The sequence below is a fragment of the Ctenopharyngodon idella genome, chromosome 6, assembly GCF_019924925.1.
Source record: "Ctenopharyngodon idella isolate HZGC_01 chromosome 6, HZGC01, whole genome shotgun sequence".
In the NCBI taxonomy this organism is placed as follows: domain Eukaryota; kingdom Metazoa; phylum Chordata; class Actinopteri; order Cypriniformes; family Xenocyprididae; genus Ctenopharyngodon; species Ctenopharyngodon idella.
In genome coordinates, this window is record NC_067225.1 from 6916296 (window position 1) to 6931828 (window position 15533).

At 36.8% G+C, this 15533-nt stretch overlaps 1 protein-coding gene across 3 annotated transcripts in view; it reads left to right on the forward strand.

Annotated features, from left to right (window-relative positions):
• myh10 (myosin, heavy chain 10, non-muscle) overlaps positions 1-15533 on the forward strand; it is a 68923-nt gene that overhangs the window by 23877 nt on the left and 29513 nt on the right. The window contains exons 4-10 of one of the 3 annotated variants that reach the window (XM_051896217.1): positions 6414-6441; positions 9053-9155; positions 9965-9994; positions 12456-12473; positions 14107-14199; positions 14853-14916; positions 15333-15431. In XM_051896217.1, coding sequence (XP_051752177.1) covers positions 6414-6441; positions 9053-9155; positions 9965-9994; positions 12456-12473; positions 14107-14199; positions 14853-14916; positions 15333-15431 — 435 coding nt within the window. Of the gene's footprint in view, positions 1-6413; positions 6442-9052; positions 9156-9964; positions 9999-12455; positions 12474-14106; positions 14200-14852; positions 14917-15332; positions 15432-15533 lie in introns of all 3 variants that reach the window. The other 2 variants (XM_051896218.1, XM_051896219.1) reach the window with 2 other exon arrangements.

Sequence of the window (15533 nt, forward strand, 5' to 3'; positions counted from 1 at the left end):
TAATAAAAGCATAATTGTCTCCAAATATACTTGGGCAGGCGTTAATCTACCTGGGCGACTCGCCCAAGTAAAGTCTGTGTGGGAAGCACTGCCATTGTGTCGATCACGAGATATTCCTCACAGACTTGCGCCACCTAAAACTCCACAGGCGCACATAGCTAAGTAAAAGTAAATGTAGCTTTCACATGAAGTTTTTTGATCATCACAGGAACTTCACCGAAAAAGATTTGTCCTCCTACCGGAGTTATTGCATGTCAAAATTTTGTCTTTTATTAGCAGTTTCTCAGCATGAGAATGTCCGAATGTAATATTTTTTTTAAAGTTTTCTATAAAACAATACCAACCTTTTGCCTCTCCTTGCTATAGTTTTGGAGTTACGAGTCTTTACCTTTGTGTATGTCACTCAGAAAAATCAACTCTAAAAATGCCTTCAGGGCTTAAAGGGTTAACTAGAGAGAGGCTGATAATGGGTTTGACCTATCTGTATCTATAGATCTGTATAATTTATAACCATTACTCCAGTCTTCACATAAGCTGTGTATTTTGAAGAATTTCATTCATTTGGGTCAAAAACAGGCTTGAATCATGCCCCCAACTCTTTCAGTTCTGATCAGGTTTAGAACTAATCAATGAACAAATTAAATGAAACTGGAAGTATGTCAGGTATGATCTGCTGACCTAGCCTTTTCACATTACAGAAATAGCAGGTTATGAGTTATCTTTGAATGCTTGTTTGGGGACCCCATTTGATTTTATTTGTAATTTCTAAACATTATTACCCTGTGCCTGAATTATGCCTGTCTACTTATGCTGGCATCTCTGTAATCAGCCATTCTTGGTTCAGAGAAGAGTTGCTAAGGCCTTGACAATGGATGCAGTGAAAAGAAGTCAAGAGCCCTCTCTTCACTTGATTATATGCTTCCCTTTTCTGCAGCTGTGCTGATAGGAGAGGCCATTCTTCAGAATCCTTGGCTGCCATATCTGTGTCTCTGTATCTGAGACAGATAGTGTCATAAACGTTCACAGAGGTTGATGAACACCACACAGAAGGAAGCGTCTCTGAGAGGCCTCCATCCTGGGAACTGCTTCCAGTTCTTGTAACCTGAGCCCTGAACTTTTTTTTATTTAAAACATTGTCTTTGAACATGAACATCTATCATAGTTCTGCTTAGGACAACATCAATCCTACATTCTGTTCATGTTGATTCATGCATAAGGACACAATGAGTTATTAAGTCCTTGTGTTTTATGCTATCTAGCTTTTAAACAAAAGATCTTGCAGTGCTTTTCCTTTTTTGGTATTATCATTCTCTCCCACATTCTTTTACGGGTTTGGCCTCTGATATAAGGGTGGGTTCTCAAATGTTAAACTTTTAGTGAACAAACTGAATCCAGGTGGAGGAAACCCCATACTGAGGATCTGCCCAGCTCTAGATCCTCTTCGTCCCAGACAGCCCTGACCTCCTGCAGCCAGTACAGGAAAGCGGTCAGCACTATTTTATCTTCATGCATCCTCTGTTCCCATAGGTAGACTTAGTCAGATACCCCTGTGACTCATTAAAGGACTGCAGAACAGACTCCTTTCGATGCCTAAAAGAATGATGTAAATTGGTTTTGTCACTCTAAACAGCCTCACTAATTTTTAAGAGTTTGAATCCTCTCCACAAGTCCTTTGAGGATGCAAATTATGTATAAAGCATTCATAATTTTGACTGCTTTAGCGGAGCAGTGACCAGTATCCAAGCAGCCATTCAAAAGCACTGCTGGTATTTTGTTTTAATAAAGGTCTTGGATCGATTTTCTGCAATCTATTCACAACGAGACATGCAACAAAGCTAATAAAGCTCCCAAATAAATGTAAATAAAGAAGCAACCTTTTATTTTCTTTGGTCATTGCATTTTGGTCTATGCAACTATGCCTTTATCACTTGCCATGTTGTAGGTACCAGGAGAAATAATCATATAATTCCTGGTCTAAAGTAGATTTTATATAAAATAGGTTTTGTGGGTGGTTTTGGTTGGCAAGAACTGAGAAATTACTCATTCATATTATCTGTAGCACAAACAGCGCTGAATGAGTTACATGGCAAAATTTCATACTTGAAGTTTAAGAAAGTTTTTCGGGATGGGTTGGTCAGGTTTATCTTATCTGGTACTTCTTGGTTCCACCAGACACACACAAATGCCTGACGTGGCCTGAACTCAGCAGCTATCTGATACTGCAAGAGCAACAGTTTAACAGTGACGTGAAGTTATTTATCTACATCATTAGCAACATTCTGCAGCAACAGATTCGGGAACTGAGACGCCACCCAAATGATCACTTGGAAGAGATCCCAGGGTGGATGCATGTTCGTTTACCCCTGGTTTACAGAAAATGTTTAAAGATGCAGAGAGTTGTTATGCTGTAGTACAAATGAATACATAATCCAGTGTAGAGGTGGGCGATATGACCAAAATCTTATTTCACAATATGAGAAATTTTATTTCACGATAATGATATACGTCATGTTACAAACTATTAGGGCTGCCCAGGAGTAAGATTTTTCTGGTCGACTAGTAGTAGTCGTACATTTTAAGAGATAGTTGACTAATCGCTTGTTTATTAATAAACCATGTAAATCATAATAAAGAGCCTTTAATGCCTACATAGCCTAATCAGCATTCAAGAGCACGCATAAAGTTTGCCACAGTGCACTGGCAGAATTAATGATTATGAATGCGTTGGGGAAAAACGGCAAGAAGACTGCTTTAACATTTACATTAATTGATAAACTAGTGTTTTCTGTATTTTCAGCTATAGTGATGAAGTCGTTGATGCTGACTCATCATCTTCGCAGTAGTGGACGCGCCTATATGCACGTTTCATATGGATTACATAACCTAAGAATATTTGTTTTTCAGTTTAATTTGTTAATTTAAAAGTAGACATTTCGCTTTCTATAGATATATTTTTCATGTCTCTGAAGCAAGTTTGATGAAAATGATGATGCAAAACTGTTGGAGTATTTTAAGTGCAAGTGATCGCACCGTTCGTGTGATCGTAACACCATTCGTGTTGGCTGTCATGCAGTGAGCACGCTACTATTCAGCTTTCACACTCCACACAAACACTTGAATAGCCCAAATTTTTCTAGGTTAACATTAGAGCAAGTGGCCATGTAAAGTTGCTACTACTTACATGTTTCAGATGATAAGCCATATTTGAGGTCGATGAATGACAGGCGAGTGTTTGGATGTAGTGCCCGATGTACTGTAATTACCACATAGACCACCTGTTAACAATCTGTCCGTCACAGACTGTGTGACTTCACCACTTCTTGTGGGTTTTTTATTTTTTTGTAACCTAATAAGATTTTGGCCGACTAGGCCTCTTTTCATCGACTAACAGTTAGTCGACTATTAGGGGGCAGCCCTGCAAAATTTTATTACAAACAATAGGAGAAATACAATGGAACAAAGATACAAATTAAATGAGTTTAGGTACAGTAGGTTTATGTACCATGTGGTAAGAAATACTACAGAAATTATAATCAAAATAGAAATAAATCAAATAATCAAAATAGAAATAAAAAACTGCATAATCTTAATTCACTGTATTAATTAAATTTAAATTGATTCTTATTGAAGATACAAAAGTTATTCAGTCTTTTGTTGTTTGATGAACATTAATGACGCTGACGGCAGCAGGTATATTAGGCTGCTGTCACTTTGAGACCAAATGCCAGGGTTTTTCCTGGGTCAAAAATGGTCTTTGGTGGTGGCTGTCAGACATGGTCATCCACACAAACAGTAAATCGTACCCTACCCAGGTGATCTGTGAGCCAAATACTGACAGTAAAGTACTCACCACTCTTACTGTAGTCCTTTCTTGCCTTCTTTGCAAAAAAAAATCTGATATCATAGCTTTGTAAGAGAAGATGCTTCTTTGCTAGACCTGAAATTTATTTTGGTTTAAATAATAATAATAATAATAATAATAAAAATAATAATAATAATCAGTATTAAAAAGTAGCATTAAAAATTTAATTTAACTAATAATCTAATTTTCTACCATATACAATTGAATGCATCTAGCTTTGTTCTGGTTCCACCTCACTGCAGTCTAAACTAACTAATTTTTATAGGTAGGCTTAATTTACTACACATTGTCATAAATAACCTGAAAATACTGTGGATAATTAAGGCTAAATCTTACTAACCACTCTTGGGGTAAGTGCACTTAAGTTCACATTCTCATTTCAGAGTTGTTCTGAGTAAATTATTTGTTATACTTATACACCGATTCAGACCGTGACGTCTCGTGGGTTCAGTGTTGGACAGATCAGTTGTTTTCACGATTCATTAAAATGAATCTGTTGAAATGAGTTATGTCGCGAATCGGACATTAGCAGACGTGGACGCGTTGCGTGTGAATCGCGGCTGTTATTAGGACATCGCAAACGATTTGTCAACACGGAAAACACTTCATCACTGAATAGGATTTTTTTTTCGTTTATTGAAATTGTGGTTTATGTCAGCTGCATGTGCGGGACATCTGTCAGAGGAGATGAGGTGACGTTCTTTTTAGCACTATTCACAGCCAGCAGATATTCAGGAAAAAATTCTCTGATTGCGCCTCATGACACATGGATTCGGTCTTTTAGCGTCGTGCCCGTTGATTTAGATTATTATGTGCGAGGGAGAAAGAGCAAATACAGCGCTTGGTTTGAAGACTGAGAGAGTTTGTGCGCACGAGGGAGGAGCTCTCTGCTCGTTCTCTCCGTCAGTTAACATGTGCCCTATCACAAGCGCAGCAGTCATCTGCATCACTAATAAACAACTCTCAATAACTGATCAAATAAGGCTTTGGCAGGACAAAAATTCGTTTTGGCAGCCGCCGAAAAATTTTCAATGCAATAAGCTGCGAAAAGAAATTAAATTTCATACTCTTTGCTGTCTGAGATAGGTGGCGTTCTCTATGTCCCTTTCTTTATCTTCTCATTCATGCGTGATACTTCACTCTAAATGTCTATAACTTTAAGTATTACTGTGCTGCATCATGAATATATTTACATACTGCAATATAAACAATATAGCAACATCTCTAATGATTACTTTATATCGTCCCACTTTATATTGTATATCTAATGATACACTTTATATCATCTCCACAATATATATCACCATACTGCCCAGCCCTGCTTCAGTGTGATGCAGAAAACCATCCTGAAACATGAGTACTGTGTATTTGGTTTTGTAACTGATGTACAATGCGGAGGAAGGAGTTTACTTTATGAGCTTATTGAATCAGAGGTCCTGCTTGAGGAGGAGGCTGCAGGACATTAAGTAGTACATTGAATCTGCTGATCTGTGTCTGTTCAGATTGTTCTGTCTCTGCCACTCCAGAATGGGCATGACCTGTCCTCACACTGTGGCTCGTATTGGCCATAGTCTCTTAATACTCAAAACACAATTAATTGTTTGATTAAAATGAGCTGAAGTTACAGAGATCAGTGCACTTAAAGCATGCTTTCTCATGCACAGGGTAATGTTCATGCAAGTATTTCTGACAAATACCAAATTGTCAGAAATAGTGACAAAAATAGTCAAATTGTCATTTAACTGTTTGTGCCTGGGAAATGAAACTCATAAGCCGGGCAGAGTTTGGGTCACACTGATGCTACCACATCAATGTCAGTAAAATAACTTTGCGAATCAAAATCCATATCATATATAAGAAATATGATATATGCTATTTAAAGCCTTTTATAAAGCTACCCTCAAATAAGTGTTCACATGACTTCCCTTATCTTTCTCTTGCAGAAGTTTAGTATCACTATGAAATGGTTTAAGAAATTATTGCTTGCTTCAGAATTTTCCTATAAACCTTCACATTTGAAGATGCAAAATCATTCTGTTGTGTGGAAGACCAACCTGTTTATGAAGTGAGTTTTACAGATGGGTGAGAAACCTACTTTGAATATAGACGAGATGTGACATAACGAGTTTCACAGATGTTTTCTGGCTTGCATTTTAGGCCAACACAGCATTTTCAGTTGGCATTCATTTCCATCGTTTTCCTCCATGCTGTTTTCTTTCACTAAAACTTTCCGTCTGTCGAAAAGACAGAATAGTCATAATGTGCAATGTTGAGTAAATACACAAATATGATGGTAGGTTGTAATCCGTGGAGAGAAATAAACCTAAAAATAAGTTTATGGTTTCTTTTGCAGGATTGCATCAGTGTACATGTCTTCAGTATTTGATAAATTACTTTCTGGTGAATGGGGGGGGGGGGGGGGGGGGGGGGGGGGGGGGGGGGTTGCTGTTTTAGGCCCTTTTAAATGTCAACGTGTATTGATTTGAATTAAAGGCTCAGATGAACTTAAATGAAAATGCTGACCTCTTTTTCTTCTCTGTCTCTTTTGCAGATCGTGAGGACCAGTCAATTCTTTGCACGTGAGTAACCATTAGGTCATCTCTTTTCAGCAGTTACAGGTTACGTCAATCAGTTTGGGCTATTGGAAGTGATGTCACGTCCCCAGGGCTGCACAGGAATCAGCTTTTTTGGAATCATACATGTACAGCCATTCCTGAAAACATGACTCATGTATCATTTCAGCATTAAATATCAGTAGCTGCAGCTGTTCGGCATGTAGAGAATCTCACACTATGAGTCAGACCCACGGCAAATATTTCTAGTCAGTCTGAGAATTCATCCATAGAAATTTGAGCTCTTGATGCATTAAGCCTGAATTATTGTCTTTGCACATTGTAAATAAGTAAACAGCCTCTTTCATGTCTTTATAACATGTCCTTATAACTGAATGAGAGCAGGTTTTTACATCCTCTCTCAAAGTCGACCCCTTCTGACCTACTGATACCACTGCAGCACATGGCATTCTGCACACCCACTGTGATGTCCATGAAGCCATATGTCCATATAGCTGGAATGCAGGGTTAAGGAGTCTCAGTCAATAGACAGAAAAAAGCAGACATATTCAAGAGCTCATAAAGGACTGATTTATCAAAAATGCCATCATTTACTCACCCTCATGTGTTTTAACTGACAAGACTTACTTTCTTCTGTGGAATACAAGTTAATTATAGCACAATGTCCAAGTTGTTCTTTTCATTTTACAGTGATAAATAAATTAAAGTAAATGGTGGCGACAGTTCATGGCTTCAGGATACTTGAGGGCTTTTCACACTGCAGCCCTCAAGTATCCGTTCTAAACCCCACTTTTAACTGCAGGTATAGAATCATTTCACAATTGTAGTTTAGAAGAGGGGTTAGCACCAGTTTTTACTAGGGGTTATGAAACCCTGCACCAGAGCAGGGTTAGCACTAGTGGTCAACCGATATATCGGCAAGGCCTATATGTCGGCTGATATTTGGCTTTTTTTTTTTATTTTTTTTTTTTATAAATATCGGCAAAAGTTGGCCGATGTTTTGGACTTTTGTTTTGCTGGAGCTGAGAACACCGGCTCTGAGAACGGTAGCGCCTGAGCACACAGCACTCCCATTCTCCGTCTTCATTAGTTATGGTCTCTGTTTAACAGATTTGTCTAATATGTTACCTGATAGAACTGTTAAACAAAGAAAGTTAACATGTATACAAAAAAGTATTATAAAGTTTGCTTTTATATTATTAGTAACAGAAAGGCAAACACTATAATCCTTTCTCATTTACCGTCAGCATTTCTCATTCTCAACTTTCTCATTTATTGTCACCCAGGACTAATTGTTAACCACAGGTAAATTATGAGAATGACCCAGGGTTAACTATTTAAGCCCTTTGGAGTATAGTGCACAAGTCATATGGAATACTTTTATGATACTTTTTTTTTTATTATTTCTGTTACCTTTATTTTAATTTATTTTTTTACCTTTTTGGAGCTTGAGGGACATACTCGCTTTTATTGTATGGATGAGAGCAGATGTTCTGCTCAAACATTCTGCTTATAAGGGTCTTTACTTTCTTAAAGGAGAGTTTTATAAACAGGTTGGCAGGTTGGTCTTACACATTAGTTACATATGTTTATAAAACTCTCCTTAAAGACCCTTAAAAGCAGAATGTTTGAGGAGAACATCTGCTCTCTTCCATACAATAAAAGCGAGTATGTCCCTCAAGCTCCAAAAAGGTAAAAAAAAAAAAAAAAATAAAAAATAAAGATAATAATAATGTTTATAAATAATCAACCATCTGTTTGGCACATTAGTAACAATGGCCTTAGGGTGCTTTTTCAGTGATGACAGAATTTCCATAGTAAATTAATGAAACTTAATGAAATTAATGAAACTGTTCTGGTTTTTTATTTTTTTTTAATTAAAATCAGCATAAATTATATTTAACATAACATGTGATGCATGTGTATGTGATATATACAACTGTGTATATTGTCCTAATAATAATTTTATATATATATATATATAATAATTATTATTATTATTATTATTATTATTATTATTATTATTATCTAATATAATTTCCTATTTTGGACAGTTTTTGTGTGATTCACCCGTTTGCATGAGATTTTGCTATTATATTTCTTTGAATAAAGCCAGTATTAAGTGAATGACTTTACAGGCCTTTGTGGAAAAAGTCTGGCTGTGTCTTTCTAAAGATTTTTTTCCATTTATGGGCAGATTAGGGAAAAGAATATTTGAATCAGACTTTTTGTGAAAACCAGTATTTCTTGTATCCGTATCATTGTGTTATAAGGTAAAGTAATTAAAACACCATCTTAGGCATTCCAATAATATTAAATAAGACTTTTAATGTTTACTTAATAAAAGCCATTGTGTAATGCTCCAGCACAAATTCTCCTCAATTAGAGTCCTAGCTGCTGAAAGGAACTGCAGCTGGAAAAACAAACGGCAGTGCTAGCAGATACAGGATGTAGCCTGATGGCTTATTTAGCTTGTGGAATGCATTGATCATGCAAATGTGCATGAATATGTGCCCAATCTGTTGTTTTGTTTTATTTTATTTTGGGTAAAGCATCTAAAAAGCTGTTGTCTTATGATGTTTTGATGTTTGCTTTTGATTGTGATTTTCTTTTGCAGAGGGGAATCAGGTGCTGGAAAGACAGAAAACACTAAAAAAGTCATCCAGTACCTGGCTCATGTTGCATCGTCACACAAAGGAAGGAAGGACCACAACATTCCAGTGAGTTCCTTTTCCCCTGGCCTTTCTGAATCATTAGGGCCCAAGCACCAAAAGGTGCAAGGACACTCACGGAATTTCTCCATTTATTTATTTTGAAATTCATGTGGAATTCCACCAGTGATGTGGAAGGTGCCTTCTTAAAAAAACAACAAAAAAATGAACAAAAACAAAGTGGGATGTGATGCAGTGGGCAAAGATGTCAGTCTTATTATCTCTTTATGAGAGGGTTTTACCAATTTTAGATGGTTAGACAAAGTCAATCAGTGAGAGCTGTTCATATATACATATGCTTTGCAAATCATATTAGTCTAACTTATCTGTAATGCATTTACAGCTGAAGTTCTTACAAAGTAATCTATTTTATCTTAGACACATTAGTTACATATGACATCAGGGTGCTTTTGCTAGAAGAGTAATTTTAACCAAATTAACACACATCAGTGGATAACATGCACTTGTATGTCATGGATAGTGTTGTGTGTAGATTCTAATGTACTGGTAGTGTTGGCTAGATGTTCATCAAGCAATAACTGTTGGCTCTGACGTGTGTGTAAGTAGTACAGTGGATCTGTATTAAGAAATCATCTTAAAAGTCTGCAGTGCTGGCCTGGTAACATTTATTTCCTTCAAAAAGATATGAAAGCATGCTGAACAATTTGACATGCTGCAGTTATTGGTCTTACTGTATTCGCATGGCCAAATTTATGCAACATACTAAAGGCTTAGATCTTTCCCATGGTCTAAGATACTTGCAGAATGTGGCCCTGATGCCTTCTAACATATTACATTTGTTTATTACATACAAACAGCCAGAATCACCTAAAGCAGTCAAACTCCAGGCAAGTTCCCTTTAAGCTTTTTATACCTGCTTTGCTTGTGCATGCAAAACTAACCTGCTGTATAAACATGAATGGAATGTAGCCAATCCAAAGTGAATTTTTCTGCACTCTGGGATATTCACTTAACTTTAAGGGGTTTGAATGGTTTACTTTTGATTTATTTGTGCACAATTTGTCACAATTCGTGCTAAATAGTTTTGAATGTATGCAACCTTCAAGATGTGTAGAATTATTTTAAACATCTTTAGTGTTGGATAAAACATATTAGAGATTAACCTAGGTAACATGCCTAGTTGGCTTGGGGCATAGTGGTGGTATATTTATGCTTGCATGATGTGAATACCTGTCATTTTATTGGAATTTCATCTTTAACGTAGTCTGGAAGTAATGAGTTGATCATACAATCGGACTTGATGTCTAATGAAAGGTTCAGACTACACAATATTTTTTTCTTACGATAGTCACTGATTATGCGTTTTTTTTTTTTTTTTTTTGTTGTTGTTTTTTTTGACTCCTAAATTTGTGTCGTGGACAAGAAATATGTCAGACTAAAAGTTGCTTCCCAACCAGTCATCGCTTACCGTCTTTAACGACGTGCTTGATGTCACTGAGAAGGCGGAACTAGTGACTTACTTCCAGAAACAAGAACGTAATCAAACAGGCTACTGAAGCGGCGTGTTAGCTTAATGCTAATTCTAGTACTCCCCGGTTTGCTGAGACACCTCCCTTATTGTTTGCCAGCATTTGTCTTTTTTTCACTCTGTCGTGGTAGTCCCTCGAGGAAACATCATAAAGACAGGAGTATTGTTGCCATAGCTTCACGAACCTTTCCTCTTTTTTTTTTTATAATTCCACCTAGCAGACCCAATACTAGGGCTGCCTCCTAATATTGGACTAATTGTTAGTCGAATAGAAGAGGCTTAGTTGACCAAAAATTGTAATAGCTGGTTAGTCACAGAAAAAAGACTTGTGGCGAAGTCATGCGGTCCGATCGTTGCGGTAATTATAGTATGTCGGGCAGGAAATCCAAATGTTCACCTGTCATCCATAGACCTCACAAATGGCTTAACATTTGAAACATGCAAGTAGTAGCAACTTTACATGGCTGCTCGCTCTAACGTTAACCTAGATAAATGTGCGCTATTATTAGGCGCATATCCAAGTGTTTGTGCGGAGTGTGAAACTGAAGTATAGTGTGCTTACTGCGAGACATGGAGGACTCGGTGCAATCACTTGCATTTTTTTCGTGACAACAGCTGAAACAACTTAAAATACTCCATCTTTTTTGGTCATACGACATCATTCGAAACTGTAAAGGGACTGCTTTTATTTGTGTAAACTCAAAAAAACAAGAAAACGTTGTGCCTTTGTAAAGTATAGAAAACAAATAGGATGCGCTTTCTGCTGTCTTGGTCTCTGTGAACTTAAGCGCGTCTATAAAATAAACCAAAACTTTATATTTGCCTCACAGACATGAGAAATATATCTATAGAAAGCTTGAAATGTCGAATGATTGTCAACCAATTCAAGTGGAAAACAGATATTCTCCAATTATGTAGTCCGTATGAAACGTGCATAGATGCATCCACTACTGACAAGTCAGCATTTTCGACTTAATCTCTGCAGCCGAAAACACAGTCTCTTTGCTGTTTTTTCTTTTTTTTCTTTTTTCTTTTTTTTTTTCCCCACGACACATTAATTAGTCATTAATTTTGCAGGTGCGCTGTGGCAAGCTTTATGCGTATGTTTGAGCGCTGATTAGGCTATGTATTATATATAGGCATTATTATGATTTATATGGCTTATTAATATACATGTGCGATTAGTCGACTGATCACTTAAATGAACGACTACTGTTCGACTACAAAAATCTTTAGTCAAGGGCAGCCCTAACCAATACCATCATCTCTCTTTCGTTGCGCCATGTTTGAAAGCTGTGTATAGAAGAGCTTCTGTGTTCCCATTGGTCAATGCCACAGATGTGGCTGATCTTGTTGTGCAGGACCGCAAAAAGAATTAAACATGCTAGTCTCTGTTGGGACGTTGTGAAGCGTCACAGACCCGGCGTCGTTTGTCGTCCACTATGACACACTATATGAGAAACGATTTGTCACTTTACGAATCACCATGACACCTGATATTGTGTAGTCTGAAACCGGCATAAGAATAATTGTTACAGATCCTTGCATGTTTAAAGATTTTGTATCAAAAGAACTCATGAAAGCCGAGATTTTTTTGCACTACACATATAGGTCAGTTGTTTTATTTAGAACAGCAACATTCTAAACCAGCAAAAGCCTTGACCCCAAACTGAGAATGCATCCTTCAGATATGTTCACAACACATTTTGTTCAGCTTATAAATCACCTCTTGCTGAGTGTGTTCTGTCTCTCATGTGTTTGTGTGCCTTTCCCTCTGTGACATTAATACCTCTGTTTCCATTGTAATGATTTGATTACAGAACGGAATCCTGTTTTATGTGAGTAGCTTGTAGTCCCTTGTTTTCTTTCTTATATATCACCACTTCTTTTATGGTCACATGAAACCTGTAGTTTTTGTTTATTTTACTCTCATCTTTTGTTTATTTATTTGTTTTTACTAATGACTTCTCATTCTGCTGTATAACATCTGCTTTCTTAATTACTCTTTTCTGTTCTCTGTGGATCCAATTTACTATACTTTTGGGGTGATGTCAAGTAATTTCTGTAAAACTTTACACTGTGTTGCATGTAAAAATACTGCATTGTGGTTCTGTGGTTACGTTGCTGAATTCCCATTTCTTAAATCACGCTACCTTGCTCCATCCGTACAGTTAGAAGGTTCTGGAATGTCCATTTACAAAGAGCTCTGCTACAAAGAGCTCAAATACCAGTAGTTCTTGGCATATTTTCTGTAATGATTGAAGTGACTTTTTAACTTATGTAATCTTATCAGACCTTTATTTTCTAGAAGTTGTCATTGCTAATGCAATTTTGTCATATTAATGGTTCATTTATCTCCTATTTAGATGAGAGCGAAACCTGTTGCTGTTCTTATAAAGCTTCATTACTAATGCTTTTTAAAAAGTTAATTGTTCTGACTTTAGTTACTGACTTGTGCTCTCAGATATACCCAGATATGTTAAAACAATTCAGCAATTATTAAACAGAGAATTGGATTCATCTTGTAGTCTATTTTAGGCTCTCTATAATAATATTACATTTTAAAACTTTAAACCACAAAGTTCCCTGGACTGTATCCACTATTCTGCCCTTTGGGTTATGTAATAGGAACAGTGTGTAAAATCACAGTGGTCATTCTCTCTCATTTGTGCTGTGATGTGTTCCTGTCTCATGACAACAGCAAGAACAATGGAACACCTGTCCAAACTTCCTATCAGATGGACGTGGACAACACCGAGGGTGGCTAGGGGGGTATAAAGGGGTGGATGTTCCAGATTTGTTGTTGGGGGAGCTGTGATGTGGCGCAGTGGGGCTTTGGGCGTCTGTCGTTGCTAATTTGAGGAGTTTCCTGTCCAATCCCTCAGTGCCTGTATTTCAGGCAGCCAGTGAGAATTTGCACAAAAACCCTCTCATGGCTACCCAGGCTTTAATTAGGTTTGTAGGTTAGTGTATTTTTACTCCATGTAGAAGATGTGCTTCTGGTTTGAGGGTCAAATGAAGAGAAATGGCTGATAGTTGTTAGCCATACAACATCTCAACAAAATACTGTAAAGACTGCATTCTTTACAAATAAATAGATTAAATTTGTGTTGTAGATGATATGGAATATTTGAGTTTGGAATTATTCATCCACCTTAAACTTACGTGTTTAAAAGGATAGTTGGGTTAAACCTTTCTACTTGTACAACCCAGGATGGTCTGAAGTGTGCTGTTTAGATGCAAGAAATGTTTTCTTAGGCTTTCACTCTGTTTGTTGGTGTTAAATGGCAAATATTCACTGGGTTTCTTGTCAATGTTTACCAAAGAATTTTTACACGCATTATTTTATTGCTCTTATTTCAGTTACACACCACCTTTTGAGCCTCAGTTGCATCTGTTCTTGTATAAAACTTAATGTAATCATGTGTCTTAATAGTTAGTGTTTTCTAACCAGTGATTGTTGCATTACAGGGAGAGTTAGAACGTCAACTTCTGCAGGCAAACCCTATTCTGGAATCTTTTGGGAATGCCAAGACAGTGAAAAATGACAACTCTTCACGCTTTGTAAGTGTGTCTATTATGACTGATTTGATAATTTCACTATTGTTTTTCTTGCCATAACATTACTTTAAACATTACCGCAATGTTTTGTTACATTCTGGCAATTATATTTATTAAGTTTATTGATAGTTTTCTTTGACTCTGCATGTAGCATCTGGAAAGGGCCATTTAGGTACACACTCACCAAAATCCACATTCAGCACTCTGAAAGAGCTAGGCGTCTGTCTTGCATCTGCTCCTCTGGCCATCTGATTGAGTTTTCGCTGGCATGCTTTAAAGTCAGCAGAAAGCTTTTAAGCATACAAACAAATCAAAAGCCGTAGAGGAATTTGATTCTTCAGACCTTTCTTTAGGTAATTATTTTGGGGGCATTTGCTGCAAATAAGCATGTCTTTTAGCCACTTATGCATGTTTTGAGTACCGTTTCCTTTTAAGTAGAGCTATTTAAATATGCTGTATATCACGTACACATAAGCCCCTCTGTTCAAACAATAAAAGAGATGATCATCTGTTTAAATGGATTCTTAGAAATGTTGATTAGGCCCATAAAATATAATGATAGTTATGACGCAATGGTATGGTTTATAAAGCATGACCAGTATAACACATCATAAAAAAAAAAAAAATACACATCTTAAATATTTGTTTTTCCACAGGGCAAGTTCATCCGCATCAACTTTGATGTAACCGGTTACATTGTGGGGGCCAACATTGAAACCTGTATCCTGATCCGATAACTGTTCAGTTGCATTTGAGTAATGCTGCACACAGCTGTGAAGTCAAGGCGAGCCTTCATTAACACTGATATGGGTGAATTTCTGTGTCTTTATTATCAGCAGAAATAAAGGTATGCAAAATGACTTTCTATGTGCTTTTAAACTAGTGAAACCATTTTAAACTGTTACTATGGCTTCAATTAGTATGCCAGAGAGGAACCACATCTTAAGTTTGCTTTGAGGGTTACGTAGATATTTAACAAATAAAATTCAAAGCAAACAAATTACGATATATAGACAAGTTTTATAGCATTTAAATAAAGTGAGATAAAAAAGCTGTACAATAGCACATCATGATGTAAATGATTTTACACAGTGAACTGTAAAATAGGTTTCACTTGGCCTTAACTCAGTCTCAAGATCTTCTTGAAAAGTCCAGGGCCATTCGCCAAGCCAAAGATGAACGCACCTTCCATGTCTTCTACCAGCTGTTGGCTGGTGCTGGGGAACATCTAAGATGTGAGTATTTTTTGTTACGTAGTTACAGCTTGATTTGAGTTTTTTAATAATGCGATCCCTTATTTAAAGGGTTAGTTCACCCAAAGATGAAAATAATGTCAT